Source organism: Ctenocephalides felis, unplaced genomic scaffold, assembly GCF_003426905.1.
Source record: "Ctenocephalides felis isolate EL2017-DRISC unplaced genomic scaffold, ASM342690v1 CF-g0.4_SCAFFOLD_01886, whole genome shotgun sequence".
Taxonomy (NCBI): domain Eukaryota; kingdom Metazoa; phylum Arthropoda; class Insecta; order Siphonaptera; family Pulicidae; genus Ctenocephalides; species Ctenocephalides felis.
Window position 1 is genome coordinate 75,434,653 of NW_020538040.1, and position 23,226 is coordinate 75,457,878.

The 23,226-nt window shown below is 29.4% G+C and overlaps 2 protein-coding genes across 7 annotated transcripts in view; one reads left to right on the forward strand and one right to left on the reverse strand.

Annotated features, from left to right (window-relative positions):
* Positions 1-23,226, reverse strand: part of LOC113374566 — a 220,891-nt gene that overhangs the window by 194,813 nt on the left and 2,852 nt on the right. For 2 of the 6 annotated variants that reach the window (XM_026614544.1, XM_026614539.1), the window contains exon 2: positions 9,085-9,255. The gene's annotated coding sequence lies outside the window, so the exon portion shown is untranslated. Of the gene's footprint in view, positions 1-9,084; positions 9,256-15,985; positions 16,153-21,073; positions 21,188-23,226 lie in introns of those variants that run through there. The other 4 variants (XM_026614543.1, XM_026614540.1, XM_026614542.1 and 1 more) reach the window with 4 other exon arrangements.
* Positions 1-23,226, forward strand: part of LOC113375349 (armadillo repeat-containing protein 3) — a 29,324-nt gene that overhangs the window by 2,245 nt on the left and 3,853 nt on the right. Inside the window, exons 3-14 of the mRNA XM_026615285.1 lie at positions 170-328; positions 3,579-3,779; positions 5,545-5,719; positions 6,268-6,386; positions 9,025-9,263; positions 11,329-11,457; positions 11,739-11,935; positions 12,216-12,441; positions 12,586-12,646; positions 12,877-12,972; positions 14,448-14,525; positions 14,644-14,739. Coding sequence (XP_026471070.1) covers positions 170-328; positions 3,579-3,779; positions 5,545-5,719; positions 6,268-6,386; positions 9,025-9,263; positions 11,329-11,457; positions 11,739-11,935; positions 12,216-12,441; positions 12,586-12,646; positions 12,877-12,972; positions 14,448-14,525; positions 14,644-14,739 — 1,776 coding nt within the window. The remainder of the gene's footprint in view (positions 1-169; positions 329-3,578; positions 3,780-5,544; positions 5,720-6,267; positions 6,387-9,024; positions 9,264-11,328; positions 11,458-11,738; positions 11,936-12,215; positions 12,442-12,585; positions 12,647-12,876; positions 12,973-14,447; positions 14,526-14,643; positions 14,740-23,226) is intronic.

The window sequence follows — 23,226 nt, forward strand, 5'->3', positions numbered from 1 at the left end:
TGGCAATGCCGGTCAACATCTGACAAGGTTGAGGTTATGTTGTTTCCATAATATGCAGTTGCGGAAACGTTACTAGAACTAGCCAATTTTTAAATACGGCTACTACTGTGTCATTTTGTCCATATATTCCATTTTGTTCGTATTTTCCCTGTAATATATGTATACACAGAATGAAGACTTGCACATACAAGAATATGCTGCTGGAATACTGGGCGAATTAACCCGTGACATTCGTGGTTGCGATTTACTATTGAAACAAGATGTAATTGCAACCATTTTCAGAAGGATAAATTCTACAGATGCAGACGTTCAAAGAAATACATTAGAAGTTAGTACAATCATCATTATATTTTCACAAAATGATCAAAATGTATGATTAAGCTTCAAAAATATAAGCACATGATTAAAAGTTTAATATTTAATAACTGAAGACTAACGAATAGAACAAATAAAGTTTTATAATTTATTATATATATATATATATATATATATATATACAGTGCTGGATTTACAGTAGGGGCAGTCGGGGCTACTGCCCAGGGCGGCAAATTTTCGGGGGCGGCAAAATTTGGATAGTGAAAAAAAAAATCTGTATAATATAATTAACTCATTTTCTTAATAACATTGTTTATTCAAGAAATATAATTATCAAAACATAATACGATTGCAATGCAAAATTTGGCAATTTTGCTAATAAAAAGATTCGTAAACGAGCGGAAAGTTGAAGAAAAATATGTCCTTCAGATCTCGAGCACTCTTAAGATGACGAACTTGTGCACTTCCAAGCTCATAGCTCAAAAAAAAAAAATTAAACTTGTGACGCATGGCATTGTGCCTTAAGGTAAGTTTCCGAAACTTTCCGTACTGAAAATTACATTTTATAAAGAGCTTTAAAATTTTTTGAAAAATGAAAAAAAAAATTGAATTTAAAAAACCTTCTTTTATATTTTGAGTGTTTTCGAAAATTATGAACTTTTATTTATTGATAACGAGACGTGCTGATTGGTTATTGACCAAGGCAAGTACAACTTTTTCGAAAATACAGGCCGAAATGCCAAAAATGATAATTCACTTTTTGAGAAACGGTACGTCCACTATCATTAAAAATGAAATGACAAAATGAAGAACTGCTTAAATTTGTGGGAGGCAATTCAAGCGGTTTCGGTGATCCAATAAAAAAATTTCGATATTTGAAAAAACATTTGGCGGTCAAAAGTGATCATTAGACAAAGGAACATTAAATTATCAGATATTTTAATAATAAGTATAAATTTTGTTTACATTTCTATGAGTTCTGTAACATTGTTTATCCGTTATACTGCAACGCGGCGCTTACGCGCTTCTATATTTTGACTCCACGCAGCGAAAGCAGCACGATCGCTTTAAAAAAAGTATGAAAAAAACTCAAATTTTTCAAAAAAGTCAAATTTTTTCAAAGTTTTAAATATTTTAACTTTTTTTTTTAATTTTAATTTTCGGTACGGGAAGTTTCAGCAATTTGCCTTAAGGCGCGATGCCAAACACCTCTATTTATAGTATGTAATGCGTAATGAATTTTAAATGAATTTAAAATGAATTTTTATATAAAAACCATTTAAGTAAAAATCCTCGGATGGGGCGGCATTTTTGTCAGTGCCCCAGGGCGCCAAATTTCTAAATCCGGCCCTGTATATATATATATATATATATATATATATATTTGAGGTGGTAAAAGGCATACAAAAAAGTTTGTGTAAGTATAGGCATCCATCCAATTATTGAAAAGAAAACTAATTGAAAATTATGTTCAAAATATTTATCATAGTTTTATTTAAATCTTTTAGTTTTATTTAAATATGATTGTTAATATTTTATTTTATTTTAATTTTTCCAAAAACATATTTCTGTCTTATAAATGTGACTGTTACAACGAACACGTCTTTTAATCATTGTTTAGAAATTTTAACTGTGTGTTTATGCTTGTATGATTAAATAATATAAGTCAATTCATACGCGAAACTTTTGCAATATAAGACTTATTACAATTTTTCAAAGATAACTTAGTATAATCTCTTTGATAATTAAATGGATGCCTATATAACAACTTTTGTTTACTATTTTATGTGTATGTATGAACTATACGCATGACATTTTTTCTAGCTTTTAAGAAATGTGTTGAACGACATACTGGGAATGCAAAAGTTTATAAAACACCGCGACGTCTCGCTCTTTGAAATTGTGCATTTTACAAACAGTGACTTTATCTCTATCCAAAAATTGGCTTTGGAGATACTGAATATTGTTATAAGAAAAGCGAGCGATGAAAACATGCACCGATTGTTAGTCGAAAGCAATACTATACAACGCTTGCTCGATATCCTTGAAGTGAGTGCTCAAATTTCATTGTTTACAAATATTTTATATAATCAACGATTAGCAGAAACATCGAGTTCGAACAAGACGTTTAGGTCTAAAGAAACAACCATTACAGTCACATGCATTGTCTCATAATATTCTATTGAAATTATCGAAACTTTAAGAAAGTATTATAATTATTTGAGTATTTATTTTTAGTTTTTTGCAAAGTTATTTAACAATTATTAGTTTGCAAATTAAAATTGTAGATTCATGTAGTGAATTTTGTATTGTTTCATTTATTATTTTAATTCGCCATTATCACGTAGAAAAACGAAGTTTCATAGCGAGATTTAGGAGCAAGTTCTCAATAGGTAGTATTTAAACACAAACTAATATTAGGCCATTTTTAATAATAATAAGCTTTCAAAATACAAAAACTTTTAGAGAAAAATATTCTGTTTTTTTCGTGTTATATTAAAAAATACAAGCCAATAGTAGATCATAAGCATATCAAGTACAAATTAATTTTTGGTATTCAAGGGCTTGCCTAAAAATTTTTAGGTCTGCAAAAGTTGAAGTTAAGGCTTTGTCAAGACTAACCAGATATTATTAACTTTTCGAAGTAAAATTTATTTAATTTTTTCTTCAAAAATAAAATCAATAGAAATTACTTATTATTTGTATGGTTTAATAATTTAAATTGAATGACTTAATTTATGTTAGAAATATCATTCATTGCGTGTTGCTTACTCTCAAATAAAACAAATCGGTAAAACAAACCAGCTTAATTACTTATTTGCTTGTACAAAAACAATAACTGTTATGAAAACGTGACGTTAGTGCAGTGGTTTCCAGCATTGTAGTACCGCTACCTCCTGTTTCTTTAAAAAAAATTGTAAAAACTTATAATTTATTTATCATGTTACAAATTAATATGCAGAATTATGTAAGAGTATATACGAGTATAAAAATAATTATTCATTCATTTTTTTATCATTTTAACATTTTAGTATATTTTCGAAAATGTGCTTAGAAAGTAGCTGTACGCCCGCCTTGGACAGCCTTGTGCCCATCCAAGGGGGCCTCACAGGTTGGATACCTCGGTATTAGTGTATTGCTACGATTTTTTTGTAATCTTCTCGCTTTTTGATTATAAACTATGATCTCTAACTGCTATGATTGCTAATTTTACAAATAAAAATAAAGTATAACATTTAAATTTTTACAAACGATTTTTTTAGGACTATAATTTGTTAGATCTACACGCAGCAGCCTTAAGTGGCATTAGTGCCGCCTGCGAAGATAATCATATAGCCGAAATAATAGTATCGGAACAACAAACACCTCGTATCGTAGCTTACTTCGAAGACGCCGCAGGAGAAATGCGCATTTCTGCTTTACAAGCGATGGCCAACCTGGCTGAAATAGAATCTGGGCGCAAGGTAATTTAAGTTAACTAAAATTTGAAAAACGGATATAGTAAACATAAAGTGTTTCTTAAACCCCGTGAAAATGTTCTTTAAAAACAAAATCTTTGCCGTTTATTTTTTTAACAAATTTATATCGATCCAACAGTTATCAATAAAATTAACGTTATATATATATATATATATATATATATATATATTATGTATATATATCTATTATATGTATGTATATATATATATATATTTCAAAGTAACTAGCAGCCCATTCGTCGAAATAAAAAAGGTATAAAGTGTAAATACTTTTATTTATACGTTTCGACACAAGATGCGTGTCATCATTCAGCAACACAGGACAAAAACACTCAACAAAAATTTATTTTAAAAAACTAAACTTAATAACATATTAGAGAAAAACATTCCAGTCGAGTCTGGATGCTCGGTATGGGCGTGTTTCTCGTCTCACAATTATGTATTTTATAACTTTTAGTCAAATTAGTTTCAAATCTTTTAGTTATTCATAATTCTTTCTAAAAAAATGTTTTTCTCTAATATGTTATTAAGTTTAATTTTTTAAAATAAATTTTTGTTGAGTGTTTTTGTCCTGTGTTGCTGAATGATGACACGCATCTTGTGTCGAAACGTATAAATAAAAGTATTTACACTTTATACCTTTTTTATTTCGACGAATGGGCTGCTAGTTACTTTGAAATATGTTTCAACGTCGAAAAAACTATCAAGATATATATATATATATATATATATATATATATATATATATATATAAAACCCTGTGGGCTGTTCTATAATATTTATTTATCATGGAATCAAGATAATAATGTGAGTTTCAACATCACCAATTAAATAAATATTTTGCTGCAAATTTAATCTTGATTCCATGATGAATAGAATTTAATTAGAGGTTAAGTGGTTCATAAATATTCTTATATGTCATAATACTTGAGTTCACGATAGATGGCGCAAAAATTTACTTAATGGCATATGTTAATAACAAATATAAGAAACTTTCAATTGGCGTGTGCTTTATCTAAATGTTTATATTAAGAGTTAATACTATTACAGATTTATTTTTTATTTATTTGGAAGCATTGGCGCTTGAGAGCAAAGAAATTCGAAAATGTCCTTGTTAAGGACCACCCTAATATATATACTAACGGATACAAAGAAACAAAAAACATATACAAATTGCAATGTGATATCAGTAGAAACAATTAACCGATTAATATCTCTGCAAATTAGTAAATTATTGTTTTTCTTATCGTTTAATCAACTTATTCAATTTTTTTGACTGCCTTCACCAACAAACGCATATATGAATTCTTCGGCCAGTTTGATGATTTGCGTATAATGCATATATGAGGCGCTCGTCCTCAAAGATATTATAAACTGAATGATAATATTATATAATAATTTATAGGATAATATTATAAGCTAGGTACTAATTACTGTATGAAAAAATGTTTTTGATAATCAAATAAAATTTAAAAAACATCAGATTTTTTATAGAATAGGAAATAATAAAATCAATATTAGAGCGTCAATCACATATATTAGACTATATTTCAAAAACAATATATGATAGTGTACCAAAACCAAAATTTTAGTTTTGTGAGTGACCTGACCATGTCAAATATTAATTCAAACACGGAGGTACAATAATTAGTGCAACTAAAAATAAAAATAAATGTTTCTGAATATACTCAAATTCACTCAGAATATATCATAAAAAGCAATAAAAAATTAAGTTCTCAACAATTTCCAGGAATTATTGAACTTACATGCCACCGAGCAAATGATAAATGTGCTCACCGACAATAATTCTTCGATGGATGGTGGCTCACTGTTTGCAGTCGCCTGCAATGGATTGGCAAACATGTCCGTAGAAAGACCAGCATCATACCAAATTGTTAACAGTAATGCTTTATACGAAATGTATGGTAATTATATTTAATCAACTAACATTCAAATCATGCCCCATTCAATCATAACTCTTTCTTGCTTTAAATAATCATCAAGTCGATTGATAACGTATTTCTTTAGATTTTATAGATAAAAAATAATAGTTTAGGAAAGTGTTTTCCATAAGCCACAAGAATTAATTATGATAAGATTATATAACGTTTGAAATTGATTCAAAGACTGTCCATATGTTATTCCTGCATTTTTGCAATCAATTTATTATATGAGTGATAAAAGTAGAGTGTATATTTTTTTCGAATGATTCGTTAAAAAATAAATACAGTTATAAAGGTAGACTTTTGAGTATTTTAATTGTAACATTATTTACCGACACTTTGCATAAACGTAAAAAATACATACATATAAGTCACATCTTTATAGAAGAGCACGATGTTCATATATACGAGTATTTGTATAGAAAACTATATATATATATATATATATATATCAAATACAATATCTTAATTCCCTATTTCTTCAATATTTCAATACATAAATTAATTTAATTGTGAATTATATTTTTTAGATGCACTAAATAATTCTACACTCTCGTGGGGTGTTCGGGAAACTATCGCTGAATCATTAAATAAAATACTAGAAAATAACGTGCAAGCATGTAAAAAGGCAGCATATTTCCATGGACATGTAAGATATTTTATTTATACATATATTCCATATTATATCAATATATATATACTAGGTGTCCCAGACCTTAAAGTCAAGCCGAAACGGAGTGATATTATTGACCTTAACTGTCCTTAAAAAAAAAATTGGAAAAAAAAATTTCACGTTGTTCAGAAATTATGAGCATTTAAGTGCAACCTAAAACTTTTGTGAAATTATGACTATTTTTCAGTTATTTTGAGTCATTTTTTTTAAATTTTGTTTATTTAAACTTTGGAACCGTAACCTTGAATAATATTTCTAGTGCCACAATAAAAAAAACACAATTGCCAAAGTTTTCAAAAATAAAGACCTTTTGTTAAACTACGAATTTAATAATTTTGAAATCGGTCTTTGAAAGGCTTTCCTTTAAAAAAATGTACTAAAGTTATTATTAAAAAAAAGAATTTTAAAGAAGAGTCTCAAAGTAAACCATATAAATTCATAGTTCAAAAAAAGTCTTAATTCTTGAAGGCTTGGAAGAAATGTGTTATTGTTCTTTATTGTGATGACGTAAATGTTATTCACGGTTACGGTTCAAAAGTCATAAATGGACAAAATTAGTAAAAATTAATAACAATAATCAAAAGCTCTAGGCTTCATCAAAGCTCTAGGATGCACTTAAAAATTCATAATTTCCAAACAGCGTGAGTTTATCCAGTTTTTTTAAGGATCAATTTTCCGTTATTTTCAGAATAAGATTTGTGATATATTATTACTACCATGCACCACCATACCAATTGTTATGCTTACGATACTGACCGAAATGCTACACATTCTCGCTAAGCACCCTAATACTCGAGCGATAATAATAAATCCACGCATACTGGAGGCATTGCTATCCAACATGAAGGTATAGAAATAAACAATATAATATAATAATAAATACAATACATATTATGATAGTATTCATATTATGATAGTATTCTTCTTCAATAAAGTAATATACATTTTCACGACATAAAAATAGTAAGAATTTCTTCGAATAGAGAAATAACTTCGATTCGAAAAACAAAAAATTAATACATATTTTGCTTTTGTTTTCAATCTACCAGTAGTGTACATACCAATTTGCAATATATAACAATATTTGCAATATTAATTAATAAATATTTCTGTATAAAATATTTATTTGTGAATATGAATTTTTTTGTGACAATTTGATTATAGTCAAAACGCAATCTTTCAGGGCTCTAGTTATTTTAGAAAGCACTTTGAGCAATAGTTTCTTTTTTAAATTTGTGAATTTGAATTCCTGACTTATGTATTCGCTTTTTTAGCAGCCAAAAATAAGTCAATCGAAAAGTGCAACGAGTCGTTACCAAACCTTGATCAATAATTTTTGGTAATTTATTTTTTTAAAGAAAGTAACTATTGCTTAAAGTGCTTTTCAAAATAATAATAATAATAATAATAAGAGCCCTAAAATGGCATTTTGACCATAATCAAGTTGCAGACCTATTCCGTTAGATAAAAATTGAATCGCAAATGAATATTTTTACTCATGTTATTAATCTTTTACATAGAACTTCTTAAGAAAGATACGCCAATTAATTATACATCACAATGATTTATTATTACTGATAAACTATTAAACTTTTCGTTGAAGTTTGTCGGGAAGAAAATAGTATATAGTTTTCAATACCATAATTTCATGCGACAATAGTATTTCACTTTAAAAAAATGTGATTTATTCATGAACTTCTCGGCCAAAATTGATGGCTTTTCGACTAAATAAACCATTAGTAAATTTATATTTACCAATATGACATATCTATATTATAAGTACGTTATAAACCGTTCAGTTTGAAATAACGACATCTGCAACTAATGTTTGAATTAACCCTCCGTCGGGCGCAGCTGATCTGACAGATACAGGGCCAACATTTTAGCATGTTTCTCCATAATTTTATGTCATCGAAATCTTCATATCTCAGTAGCCTCGTTATTTTATGTCTACTATTTATTCGTCCATATTAGATTGTCTTTGAACTTCGCATATTTTGCTAGTAGCAATTTTGTTAAAAAAAAACGCACTAAGCCAAATTCTATTTGTCGTACAAAATAACAAAAAACGCTAAGTTTTTACTGTCCTAATTGTTTATATAGTCTTTGTATAAACATTCCAATAGAATCTGACAATTGTTTTTATATAATTAATTAAATTATTCATTTCAGAAAAAGTAAGGTTTTGTGTGTCTAGCATTTTGAGCGCACGTACGGATTTTTATATTTTGCTATATTATAAAATTAATATTGATCTAATATATATTTTGTTTTTGTTTACACATAATATAAATATTCAGCATTGTAAAATCGCAAATTAAATAAAAATATATAAAACTATAAGCTTCCTGCCAATATACTTATAATCTGTATCTGTCAGATACACTGCGCCCGATTCTGTACATATTTCGACTGCGCCCGACGGAGGGTTAAACGAATGTGAATTTTGAAAGAAAAATCAAGTTTTACAATAAAGGCGCCAAAATACATAAATCCCGCTATCTTATATCCCCTGATGACAGACTAATATATTTTATATATTAGCGCCCTCTATCTTTAAGCAATTTATAAAAACATAAAATAGTTCAAATAAAAAATCAAATAATACGAACAGCGTGGACCAGCCAGAAGAACGGATTTAAGAGTGAAATCATGCGAATGTTTAACAATGTACCTTTGCGAGGAAAACATGCGGAGGTGGCTTCCTGATACCGCCCAGTCGTTGTCGATAGCGAGTGATTGTCTACGAGATGATAGCAGTCGGTTGAAAGTATCTGCAGCTGCCGTTGTTCGCCAAGCAGCTGAAGATCCGCAAGTGGCACAACGATTTATAAGCAGTTCCGTTCTGCAATGGTAAAAAATTTAAAATTAACAAGTTATTAATATTTACACTAACATATATTTAAGCCGTTCAGTGCACACAGTGACTAACTCCAAAAATCAGAAAGTGGAGAAAAGCGATGAAGTAATGTATATTGCTTTTAAAAATTCCTGTTATAATATAAATTGAAAAATATAATGTAGAACGTATAAATATATAGCTTACAATTAACGGTATATAAGGTTTAAAACTATTAATAGTGAGTAAATAATTATCATTAAAGTCAAAATTTTCAATTGACTTGTGGAGTTCAAGTTCTCAACTGAAAAAAGTAATAAACCTGATTCTTATATATTTGTGGTAAAGCTTTTTCATAAAAATAAATGTTAACTGCCATAATATATTATCTGTGATTAATCAGTAATATTAAAAATAATATTTTATTCATCAGATGTATTCTGTGATGGTTAGACTCATCTGTCAAGTTTTTCTACGATTTGTAGGATTCATGATTAACGGGGGGAATGAATTTTAGCAAGTCCTTCATGTCTCTCAATTTACCTTTGTCAAAGTTCTAACTTTTGAATATAATAATGACTAATATATATTATTTAAACATTTCGGTGTACCTATCACCGACTTTATTATATTAATAACTTTAAAATCCGTATCTTTATTATAGTCACATTTAAATTGTATGAGATTGGGTATGGACTTTCTAAATTTATCCATCGCATTTTAAACCATTTTACTGGGCACACTGTGATGACTACTTTTCTTTTAGTGATTGTTCAATGGCTTTGTTGATAAAAAAAATCTTGGTGGAACATTTGGATTAGCTAAAATAACGCTTTCTTTCTACTTATTATATTGCACTATTGCATCTAGTGAAAAAAATCTCGATTTTTTTTCGCACGTGACTCAATAATGACAAAATCTTGAGTTAATAGGTAAATAGCTTTTTATCACTGACCAGAAATTTTATTTTCAAGTTTCAATAAACTTAAGAAAGTTTTAATATCCCTGTTTAGCCGGGCACACGAATTTTAGTATGTTATTTTTTCAAAGTTTTTAACATCCTTGATGTCCTTTATAAAACAAGATGAAATTTATTGAGATCCACGAGACTCTACAGTTCTTTGCAAATAATTATATGGTTTATAGTCTTATTAAATTCTTATCTGTAATTCATAAGTTCGAAATCCTTCCCAGCCGGAACATATGCACACTACAGAACGGTGTTCAAAATGTATTCTGAAATAAATGACATTATTCAGTGGTCAAAAAAAATTCTGCTTTACAGTGCTAATTTTTATTATTCCGGAAAGTTATTATAATCACAAAAAGTTATGACTGTACCAAATACTTTCGCACAAATATCTCAGTTTTTCCAAAAAGTGGAGTTAGTCCATATGTGCACTGAGCGGCTCATTTAGTTTATTAACATATGTCGCGATCAAATCATTTTATTTCAATTTGAACACTTGTCAACATGAAAATACTGAAATGCTGTCCTTAAATTCGATGGATTCATAAGATAATTCATTCTTAAATACGATGGAGTCATAGAATCAAATCATACAAGAAAAGGGCGAGTGTCACGACTGACCACACCCCAAGGACGGTTGTGACAGACAAAAATAGGTTAAAAAACAATAGCTATAAACACAAAAATAGTTTATAACGACTTTTATTGTCAGAGATATTTGACAAAAATCAACATAATCATTTAAACAAAGTTTATAAATATAACAATATATAACAAAACCTAATTTCTTATACAAAGTTAACAAGAATTATTTTGTTCTCGTATTGAATTTTCCTTTTCCTTGCTTTTTCGTATTTTGTCTTAGTTAAGTTAGATTTAGAGATCTTTTCTAAGCTTATATTGTTGCAGAGCAATAAGAACAATATATTTAGCTCCTTGACTTGTAAAATTCATTTTAAGTTATTTATTAAACTTTATTATAATTTATCATTACATTATGATTTGAAATTATCAAAATTAAGCAATGGGTTCTGAAATAAAATATTTATGTATTTATTTGTTATAATTTGATTACTTAACAATAACTTAATAAAAAATATTTAACGCAGCCTCTTAGATGATGCAGCAATGCGTAAAGCATGCCCAATTTGGGAATCAGCGATTGAAGTGATTCTTAACAACCATCTTCCTGCTAAGTTTGCGTATACAGGAAAACTAGAAATATCAGACGTCATCAGGTCGGTATCATTTAAATTTAGAATAAATATAAAATAAAAATTACTAATGCAAGAATAAATATATTCAACTTTAGATGTACAGAATAAAGTTGTTCGCCTGCAAGCCAGAATGAAGTTGTTCAATCTGTCGTTAAATTTAGTTAATTTTTAATAAATAAACTAGTGGGGCGTTAAGTTAAAAACCATCTGTTATAATCTTGTAAATGTTTGCGTACTACAATTACTACTATTACTATAGGTACTACAACTAAGAAATCTAAAACTAATGGTTCATCTTTCAGAGGTAAATTTTATCTAATGAGAAAACCCTGGATATCGTTTCCGCTTCTAGAAGAAATACTAAGCATAGAAAACGCCTGTCCTAAGCAAATAATTTACCTAGTTGAAGAAATTACATTGCCAGATATACTGATGGCGGAATTTCAAGAAGCTTTAAAAATATCTAGACCCTCTCGCAAAAGAAGTAATGGCTCTAAAGGTATCAAAATTAAACAAATATAATAATTCTAATATTGATCAATTTTTGTGGGATGCAGAAATGCCGGCGAGAACTATTTTCACTTGGAAACATACTGCTTCTATATTTGCATGTGAAAATTGATGTTACACAGCTTGACATTAAGCTATTCGAGACGGGCATGAAACCTGTCATTTCTGATAAAACACCCCTAGCTTTAATCGATTTAAACTAAACAATATTTTTCTAAAAACCATTAATTTATAAACATTGTCAATCTAATTTCATAAAAATTTGGTAGCGTCAGCCGATGGTGCTAGGGCAGCAAAACGACCAACGTTAGAGAAAAACGTACAGGCAAGTACATTACAAGGCGAAAATGCATCGGCAGATGATGTCGCATCTACTTCATTGGTGAAAATGGCACCACCTTCTATTATCGAATGGAAACAACCATCTGATCCACATATTCAGATGTATTTGAACAAGATCAGAAGAAAATTCATGCAATGGAATATTACGAACGGGTAAGGGGGTTCCATTCATATATATGATTATGTATGTATATATATATTCATATCACACACACACGCATATATATATAGTAATGCCCCGCTTAACGCATATATTATCATTTATGCATATAATCATATAAATTGTTTTATTTGTAGATCATCTTCGTCATTCAAAAACGGAATGATCTTCGCTTCTACAATACCAATACGTGCAAAGGTACTAATCTTATAAAATGCGAAATGCAAAAGAAATGGTAAAATTCAATTACAATTATAATTGATATAGTGTTATTATTTACAAGATATAACATAATTATTGAATTACTAACCTAACATTGAATTCTATGTATTTCAAGACACGAAAAAATTATAGGTTTAATTTTAATAAAAGAAAAAAATTACAAATTGCCGCCAACAACATATTTTTCAATTAATTATTATTTTTAGATAGTAGCTCATTTTGTCCACGCACGGCTGAGTGGACCAACTCCCAAAGGGGCATGCAGTAGCCCATTGCTGGAAATGCACCTGACCAATCTAAAGGTACAAAATTTAATTTTAGAGTTATTTAGCACTAACTTCGAGTATGTATATATAATAGGTTGTCAAATATATATTTGACAACCTAATATTTAGAAACAACTAATCGCTTGTATTGTAACTCACCGAATAACTGAAGTTTCAAGTTCATGCACGAATGCATGATTAACTAGTGGTGTATGGCATCGTGCCTTAAGGCAAATAGCTGGAACTTACCCGTACCGTAATGAAATATTCGAGGAATAATAAATGTTTTCAAATGAATATTATAAATACTATAACTTATATATCTTTACAGAAAAGTAAATAAACAAAATTTAATCCATTGAAATTAAAATTAAGGACATAGTCTAATATCTATAAGAATTATATAAACTGAATAGGAAAGTTAAAATCAATTATTTGAAGTATATAAGTGAGCTGTAGAACTTTAGCTAGAATTAAAACTAAAAATCGAATTATTTACAATATTGAAATTTTTTTTGAGATTAAAAAAAAAACAAAATCAATCGCTTGGTCAACACAAGCAGGAAGTTTTTTGAATCATTCAAATCGGATGCTTAGTTCTTTCAAGAACTACCATTCTTAGCACATTTAGCTCGGTATCTCCGAAACGGCCTGCCTTTGCCAAAAATCAATCACCACTTCTCCCCGTCATTACAAATTGAATGTTTTTTTGGATCATTCAAATCGGATGCTCCGTTCTCTCAAAAACTTAATTACTATCTTCTGTACTCTTTGCTCCGTATCTCCAAAATGGCCGAACCTATTTCTGCCAAAAACTATGCAGCACAACTCCCTATCAATAGAAATCGAATGTTTTTTAAACCATTCAAATCAGTTGATCCGTGCGCCTGAAAACATGAACGAAAAATTGTATCCATACATACATACATGGAAATGGAAAAACTCTCACACTACTTCTTCCCTGATTCGAGTTCGAGTTTAACACAGCTCACAGATCTGCCACAGGGCAGTACTATCCATTATTATTATTATCACATACATACATACATACATACATACATACATACATACACACACACATCCATTTTTTCTAAGTTATGCCAAAATGTTCAGAAACCTTCAAAACGTGAAGAAATGCAAAAAATTTCAATTGTGATTTTTGGACGATTATAATAACTTACCCTACGGAAAGTTAAAAACAAATATAATTGCGAAAGCATTCATTATATTGCATATGTAAGGTGTAGGCACACAAAAGGTATATTATGAACTTCCATACTATCACTTTGCTTCAACAAAACAGAACTTATTTGATGAGTTCACAAATTAGACCATATAAAATGCGCAGACAGTTGAGAAAATATATATTTTAATAACGCATAAATAGCTCCAATTATGTATAATTATTAATAGTTTGTATTATAGAATATGATTACGTAGTCACTTTTAATATTAATATTTAATGCCAATATTAATTATTTAAAAATGTTTCAAATAAATTTATTTCGCAGCACGAATTGCAAACTTCTATAATACCGTTGGGTTACTTACGCTTGGGAGCGATGCTGGAACGTTCCTTATTATTTAAGGTAGGTACTAGTCCGAATTTTAATTATACTTATAGTCAATACCGTAAAATATACTTTTCCTTTTTCTTTTAAATTTACTTTTTATACTAAGTTATAATTCAATTTTTATTTTATCTAGGTTCTTAGCGACAAATTAGGAATACCATGCACATTAGTTAGAGGCGAAAATGGTCGTTCATGGAATGAAATTGCCATACCAGTAATAGAGGAGTCGGTAAGTTTTTTCCTGTTTCACCATCATAATTTAATGATTGCGTAATACAAATTCAATTTTGACAAGTTGTGTCATGTTTTGACGATTGTTCATGAAGTAGAAAAAAATAAATCCAAGACCTGCATCTAATGATGCAGATCTTCACAGTGATCATACAACAAAAAAATGATAGAATGGATTCTTTTCACCTATTGACACGCTTAAAATAGGTCATAAGGATTTGTTTAAATTCTATATGTATTCTATAAATATGTAGGTTTTGAGACAACTTTAGGGTGTCAATATACAAGACTAACTCTTCATAACAAAGTTATGGTTTGTCCTTTGAGATGTCAGGTTATTATTTTTCGTATTAAATAATTTTATAAATACATTTCATATTTAGTTAAATTATTTTAACATATCTCCAAGTAGCAATATGTAACGTTTTCGTTTAGGTTAATGCATATTTACTTGTGTTGTTATGTTGCCACTGAACTTGCTTGTTTATATGTGAAATAAGCCTGATCGCACGGCAAATAGAAAGGCATTTTCATAATTTTTAATACTGGGAACAAGCATAAGAGAGCGTTACCGTGACAACGCTATTTTATGAGCTCTGTTACAATAGAATTGCCCCATAACTGTATGTTTTAAATGTATTTATATATGCTCACATTTATAGTACATATTATCACCATATACACGTCTTTAACAGTCGAGAATACAACTTACAAGAAGTTGTAAGTGTCTCCAACATTTGGTAAAAATATTATAACCCTTTGAGGACGGGCGCCGCATATATGCATTTTAAGCAAATCATCAAACTGGCCAAAGAACTCATCTATGCGTTTGATGCAGTTACTAAATCCGTGAAACGCATATATGTGTCCCACTTAAATACATGTCGATGGCCGAGGAACTTAATGTTAATACACTAAACTTAATAGTTTATAAACAAATCAACATTTTATTTATCCTGTAGAAAATCTATACATATATATATATATATATATATATAAATATATATGTCCAGAATTTGAGTTGGAGTGCCAAAAATATTTGCGTTTGGCAAATTTAAATGACTGTGGCCGCAGGTGCTCCACACCACGGTACGGTTTATTTGGAATCGTCCCCTCCTCAAAGGGCTAATGCCATTCAAAATTGATTAAGTAAAATTGTAAAATCTGATCAATTTTAATACTTATTATTTAATAGTACCATTAAGTTTGAATTAACTTCGCATAACATAATAATTGTTCATTACCTACTTCATTACTTACGTGATCCATAACCGGTTCGGTTAACAGCCGTAACGTAACAAAATAATCTAGTTCGACATATTTAACCACAAAAGGGCGAAAATTTAGCAAAAAATCACAATAGATTCACATTTAGAAATTAATAGGAATGAGTAAATCAGTACATACTAGACACGCGACGGACCCAAATGTAAACAAGTTATGCAACTACTGTTGTTCGCTCGGCTGCCGAAATTCAACTGACTGAATTTATTATTATATTATGGATAAAGGCTGACACGTAACTAGTGGTACATGGCATCTTACTTAAGGCAAATTGCTGAAACTTCCCGTACCGTAATTAAAAATTGTCGAGAACTGAAAATAATGATTTTCGTTTAGTCAAGATAAGTAACATAGTTTTTGAATTATTCAAATCGAACGTTTAGTTCTCTCAAAAACTGAATTTCATTCGAACGCTGAAATACAAATCATCAACAAAATGGTTCAAACGAGAAGACTCAAGAAGAAATGGCCAAAGGACCTGCAATATTAAATTATATACAGACAGCTATAGAATAATTCTAGCAGAGAATCTCTTCAATAGAGGAGACCTCTAAACGCCAAATATAATTTATCACATAGGCTTATAGAAACATTGTCTTCTGATGGTCTATTAAATAATAAATAAAAAAAAAAAACGAATTACCATTTTTGGTTCTTTTTGCCCAGTATCTTCAAAACGGCTAGGCCAGCCTATGCCAAAAACTAATCAGCACATCTCCTTATTATCAATACGGATCGAATGTTTTTTAAATCATTCAAATTGGTTGATCCGTGTTCCCGAAATCGTTGACGAAAATTTGTATTTGCACACACACATGCGCACACAGAAACACACATACACACATACTTAAATTTTTTCTAAGGTATGCCAAAATGTTCAGAAGGTTTTGAAACATAAGGATATATACAATTTTTAATTTTCGACTTTTTTGCGTTTATTATAACTTACCCTACGGGAATAAGTTCAAAATATTATTAATATAAATTATATCATAGCAAATAACATTAGCATTATATATAAATCTAATATTTTTCGAAATATAGAATTTAAAACACGTAAAACTAGTGGTGCAAGACATAGTGTCTTGAGGCAAATTGCTCAAACTTCCCATACCATAATTTAAATTTTAATTAAAATGTTTAAGTGTTTTAAAAACTTTGAAATTTGAAAGAAATGGGTTTTGTAATGATTTTTGTTTCTTTCCTTTCCGAACGGAACCGGTACAAACACGAGAACCGGTTTTTGAACCGGTTAATTACCAAAAATTAGAATTAGCTAAAATAAAAGTTTCGCTTTCTTTAGGCACAATTTTCAATTCATATCCTTGAAACATACTTATGATATCTGTATTTATATCTGCATCGTGTTCTGAAACTGTATTTTATTTGAGTGTGATGTCAACTGTAATCAGCAGCTACCAACAAAACACCACATAATGTTCAAATGCATAGATTCTGATTAAAATCGCTCAAGCACGGGGCGAAATTCTAAAGTTGGAGGAATTTTTATGATTCGATGACTTATCGTAAGCCTATAATATTATAGTATGTCATCTCAGACTACGAAATCTATCGTTATACAAAATTTCAACAAAATCGGAAATAAAAACATTTCTAGATCAAATTACAAAGGACAAACCGGCTAGTCTTTACCAGAAACTAATTAACGCAAGCAATATTTTTCAAAAAGTTTTTGAATTTTAAAAATCGATTCAAGATCGTGTCCAGAAAATTTTACACACTTTTCTAATTAATTACAAAAATCAATTACTGAATGTCCTAAGTGTGACAGATTGTAATTAAAATTTAAAAAAATACAAAAAACGTCGTGCAAAACTGACCACCGATGGTCCTTGTCGAGATAAATCAAATGGCTTCAGCTCATTCGAGGCGGATTGCACGCCTTGTGTGCAATTGCTTTCCGAGCCCATAAAGGTGCGTCACACTAAAGGTGCGTCCACACCTAACGAACGAAAACGAACGAACATAAAAGAACGTACCAGAACGAACAGCAACAGCATAGTGTGGTCGCCACAACGATCACAAACGAACATAAACAAACATGGCGAGCAATGTTCCGCAACTTGTCGGTGCATCAAAGGGAATTGTTCGTTCATGTTTGAACTCGTATGTGCAGTGTGGACGTCACAACGAACGCAAACGAACATTTTTGTTTTAATAATTTTAATAATTTAATAATATTTTTTTAATAATTTAATAATAATTTTAATAATTTAATAATATTTACTTTTAATTATTGTGTACAGTTTGAAAATTTTAATAATATTTACTTTTAATTATTGTATTGGTTGAAAATTTTGAATAAATTATGGAATGGCCAAATGACGTAATTTTATCATTCATAAATGAAATAGATAAGTTTCCTAGAATATGGGAGACTAAAGACCCTTTTTATAAAATTATTAGAAAAAAAACGATGCTTGGGACAGTGTAGGCAAAACGTTTGGGATGTCAGAAGCTGCAGTAAAGAAGAAATTGCAGTCTTTACAATTAAATATTAAACTTGTTATCATACATAGACATTCAACATATATGTTGAGGATGAGAGTTTGAAAATTGAGTATAGTTAGCTCAAGCCTGGAATGTTCAGCTTGCTCCGAATATGAATGCTGAGGAAAGAAAACGACTCAAAATATAAATATTAAATACAAAAACTGAGTGAAATTAATTGAATAATTTATTTACAGTATATTTACAAAATATACACGAACAAAAATCACACAAAAACCAGTGAAAATGACGTATGATTAAAGCTTACATCCATATCAATAATAAAACTGGCGTTTCACGGAACATCTACGAACAACGAAAATTCAAGCGCTCACTGCTTTTAAGCGCTTGTTCAAGTTCGTTTGGAATTTTTCGCGTTCGTTCGTGTTTCTGTTCGTTCTTCTTTGTATTTTCTTGTTCGACATGTTCGTTCGTGTTCATTCGTTAGGTGTGGACGCACCTAAAGGGAATTGTTCGTTCATGTTTGAACTCGTATGTGCAGTGTGGACGCTACCACGAATGTAGACAAACATTTTTCTTTTTTGATATTAAAATGTGCAGTCCTGCATTAGTTTATGTTGTGTTTATTATAAGATACTGCTGTTATTGACAAATTTTGTAAATTTGATGACTTTAAATAATTTTGTTCTCTCCCGCCACTTTAAATAATAAATCTGACGTTTCACGGTACATCCTCGAACAAAAAGATTCAAGCCCTCACTGCTTTGAGGCGTTTGTTTGGAATTTTTCGCGTTCGTTCGTGTTCCTGTTCATTCTTCTTTGTATTTTCTTGTTCGACATGTTCGTTCGTGTTTGTTCGTTAGGTGTGGACGCACCTTAACGAACGAACAGGACGAACAAGAAAATACAAAGAAGACGTCATTCCAAATGAACTTGAAGCAATGAGGGCTTGAATCTTTGTTCGAGAATGTCCCGTGAAACGTCAGTTTTATTATTTAAAGTGGAGGGAAAGGGAAAATTTATTGAAAGTGATCAAATTTACAAAATTTATCAATAATAGAAATATCACATAATTGTCACAACATAAACTGATGCATGACTGCTCATATTAACATCAAAAAATAAAAATGTTTGTCTACATTCTTGGCAGCGTCCACACTGCACATACAAGTTCAAACATGAACGAACAATTTTCTTTGATGTACCGACAAGTTGAGGAATTGCTCGCTATTCGCTAAGTTCGTTTATGTTCGTTGTGGCGCCACACTATGCTCGTTGCCGCTCGTTCTGGTACGCACATTCTTGCTTGTTCATATTCGTTCGTTAGGTGATTTTGTTTGGAATTTCGAAATCTACTAATAATTATTTTAAGATCAGTGTGCTATTTCCTAAAAATATATTTACAAATTGTATTTTCTTTTTCATTACTGAGTTACATTACTTTATTCCCTTTAGACGTTTTTCTAAAAATTTATTTCTTGTTTATATTATTTTCTTCATTATTCAACCTATTTTTTTTGACTTTTTGTTATTTCTTAAACATTTTCTTTGCATTATATTCTGTTCCTCATTATTGAAAGCAACATGACGATTTTATATTATCTAATTATTTTTAAAATAAATGTTAATCAATTTTAATTACGTCTTTTTTATTTTACCTTACATTGCACACATGGTATTCAATCGCAAAAACAAAATTATGAGGGGCGAGTTGCACACACGGTGTGCAATCATATTATTTATACAAAATTTCTCACGAATTGGGTGATTTCCGTAGTTAACATGTTTTTTATTAAAAATGAACAATATAAGCAAAAAAAAATTTTGCTCCTGGGGACCGCGTTCGAAAAAAATCACCGTCTCGAATGGGTTAAAATATTTGAAATCGGTCCAGACGCTTTTGAGAAAATGTCGACGAAAGGTAAAATATCGGCTCACATACACACAAATAGTCTTTACAAACTTGGTCTCATTCGATTCAGAATAACTTGAAACGTCGAGAAAACATAAAATTAGCAAATCGGATTTTTCGCGAAAACAAGAAGTTATAAATAAATAAACTCGTCCGTCTTATATTGTTGTTATTAGCGGCCATATTGGTTCACTTACATTATAATTACTTATCTGCCTTTTAAGAACTACTTAATTCACTATCGCAAAAACAACTATTGATTAGCGTTTATATACCGACAAAAAAAAATCGGCATGTATTTAGGCCTATTTTGGATAACCTATCCAACTGTGGATTTTCAATATGTAATAAATTAAGAAATGAAAAACAGCTTTTAATAATAAATCCGGTTACAAGAACATTATACTTGAGTATATGTGTCACTACTTAATAGAAGCAGAAGAAATGAAAATTACAATATACAATGAATTATGAAAAAGCAAACATTTTATAATGTACTGAATCGTTCAAAAACGAATAGCACAATAAAAACCGAATAGCACAATAATAACACTGTCTTTATCATAACATGAAATATTAAAATGTATCATGCCGAGAATGTTCCATGATATGTAGCCGTTAAAAAACCATTTCTAATACAAACAACTCAAAAATAACAGCTTACCTTATAAATGTCGAAAGAAGTGCTTCACTTCACCAAAACGCGTCAATTTGCAAAAACGATTCGTTTTTTAACATACAATTTTACACATACTTTTCAACAAGATTTTCGGCAAGATGTCGGCCCAATAACAATTAAGATGTATAATTAGTTCAATTTTTGGACACGATAAAAAGCGCTTAAACGATAACTTTTTTTTATTAAAATATCTAAAGTGAAATTCGCCTACATATCAAACAGTGTTTCCCATTTTTTATTTTTTGAATTTCGAAAAACCTTATGCTTCAACGTAACAACTGTTTTGTTTTCTTAACAAATATAAATTGTAAAAATTTTCTAGCATTTTATTTGAATAACCCAATGCAAAAAGATTGGTGTCTTTCATAGTCCATATTTAAATTATCAAATTGCTTCGCAGTGTACTGGTTGGGAAACACTGGTCTAGACTAAACAACTTAATTCCTGTTACTTTAAAACCATAAAATATATTAATTAAATAGAAATTTAAAAGAAAAAAAATTAATTTAAATAAAAGATAAATATTTCATATTTTAGCATTTTTTTTATAAATTTGCTATTGCTTTACAACTTTGAATCTTGAAGATGAAAAGTTTTTCAATCCCTATATATATTCTTCATTGGTTTTAAATGTAACTATTTAATTTATATATTTTATCAACATTTTCCATTAATTAACCCTCCAAACATGGATATGTCAAAATATGAAAATCATGTTATACACTTATGTATTTTTCTTATATAAATTAATTATATAATAATATCATCAAATATTAAAAAGGATTATTTATTTTCTTCGAACATCAACTATTTCACTAGCATTGCTTTACTAGTATATTGATTCAAAAAATCCTGTCTTCATGTGACAATTTTTTCTTCGAAGATTACTCATCATATGCAACTAAAAACCTTAATCATAGAGCGTGACTTTTTGTTAACAAGAAAAACAGTCAAACCAGATGTCTAATAACAACTAAACCCTCCAATGAGAATATTTAATACAAATCTAAATTTATAATTACAACATTAAATGCCTTTAAATCATTTCTGACATAAGCACTAGCAGCTTCAAATATACTATTAAATGAAGTTTAATATTGAAAAGTATTAAAATTTCAAAATACTTGAGGTTTGTAGGTAATAAATAGGAAATTCAATCAAGCTTTCAATATAACATTTTTGCTCTATCGAAACTCTTGAACTCAACTTAAAGATAGACTGAATTTAAATCTATACATACAAAAATTTTAAATCTGTCGGGAAAAATTATTTCTTACATTGCTTTTGGTTTTCTATAGAGCCAAAACAGACATACTATGTATTTCAATACGAAGAAAACTTATATTCAGTTCTTATACTCTTTACCATTTTTACAATTGATGAATGTGGACAAAATAAATGTTTGACTGAAATCATATGGAAATAAATGACTACATTGGAAATCTGGAAAATGTTAATAATTATTACTTTTGTTATATTTTTTAAAATATATTAATTCATTCCTGTTCATGAGGAAACTGAAGTGATCAAGATGTCTGCGCTAATATTTTAGAATGAAATGATTGATTGATATACATTTCAATGGATACCTTTTCTTTTCGTGCTTTATATGCAATTTTGATGTTGAGATATATGGTAGGTACTTCAAAGGTGAAACAAAAAACGCAAGAAAAAAATTTATAAATTAATCTTTAATTTTTCCAAACATTTCGACATAGAATTTTGGATATTAGGCATTGATGTTTTAATCACAGAGTGCACATAAGTTAGCACTACCATCCATACACTAACTTGTCAGTAACAAAGACAATTCTATTGTTTTATGTAGAGTAATGGAATATAGAAAGGTTGTTCAAATCTAGATTCAAGCATGAAATCCATTGGTAGTTACAAGTTGCTGTTGTAGAAATATTTTGCATTTCATCTGAATTATTTTTGTTAGACAACTTTGCTATATTCCTTCGCTCTACGTAAAACAAAAAAAAAAGACTGTTAATGACAAGTTAGTATATAAATGCTGACTTATATGCTTTGTACCCATTTATTGTGTTTAGGATACCAATGATAACATAAAATTTATGTCAAAACTTGTGAAAAAAATAATTTACAAATCTTTACCTCTTATGTGATGTATCACC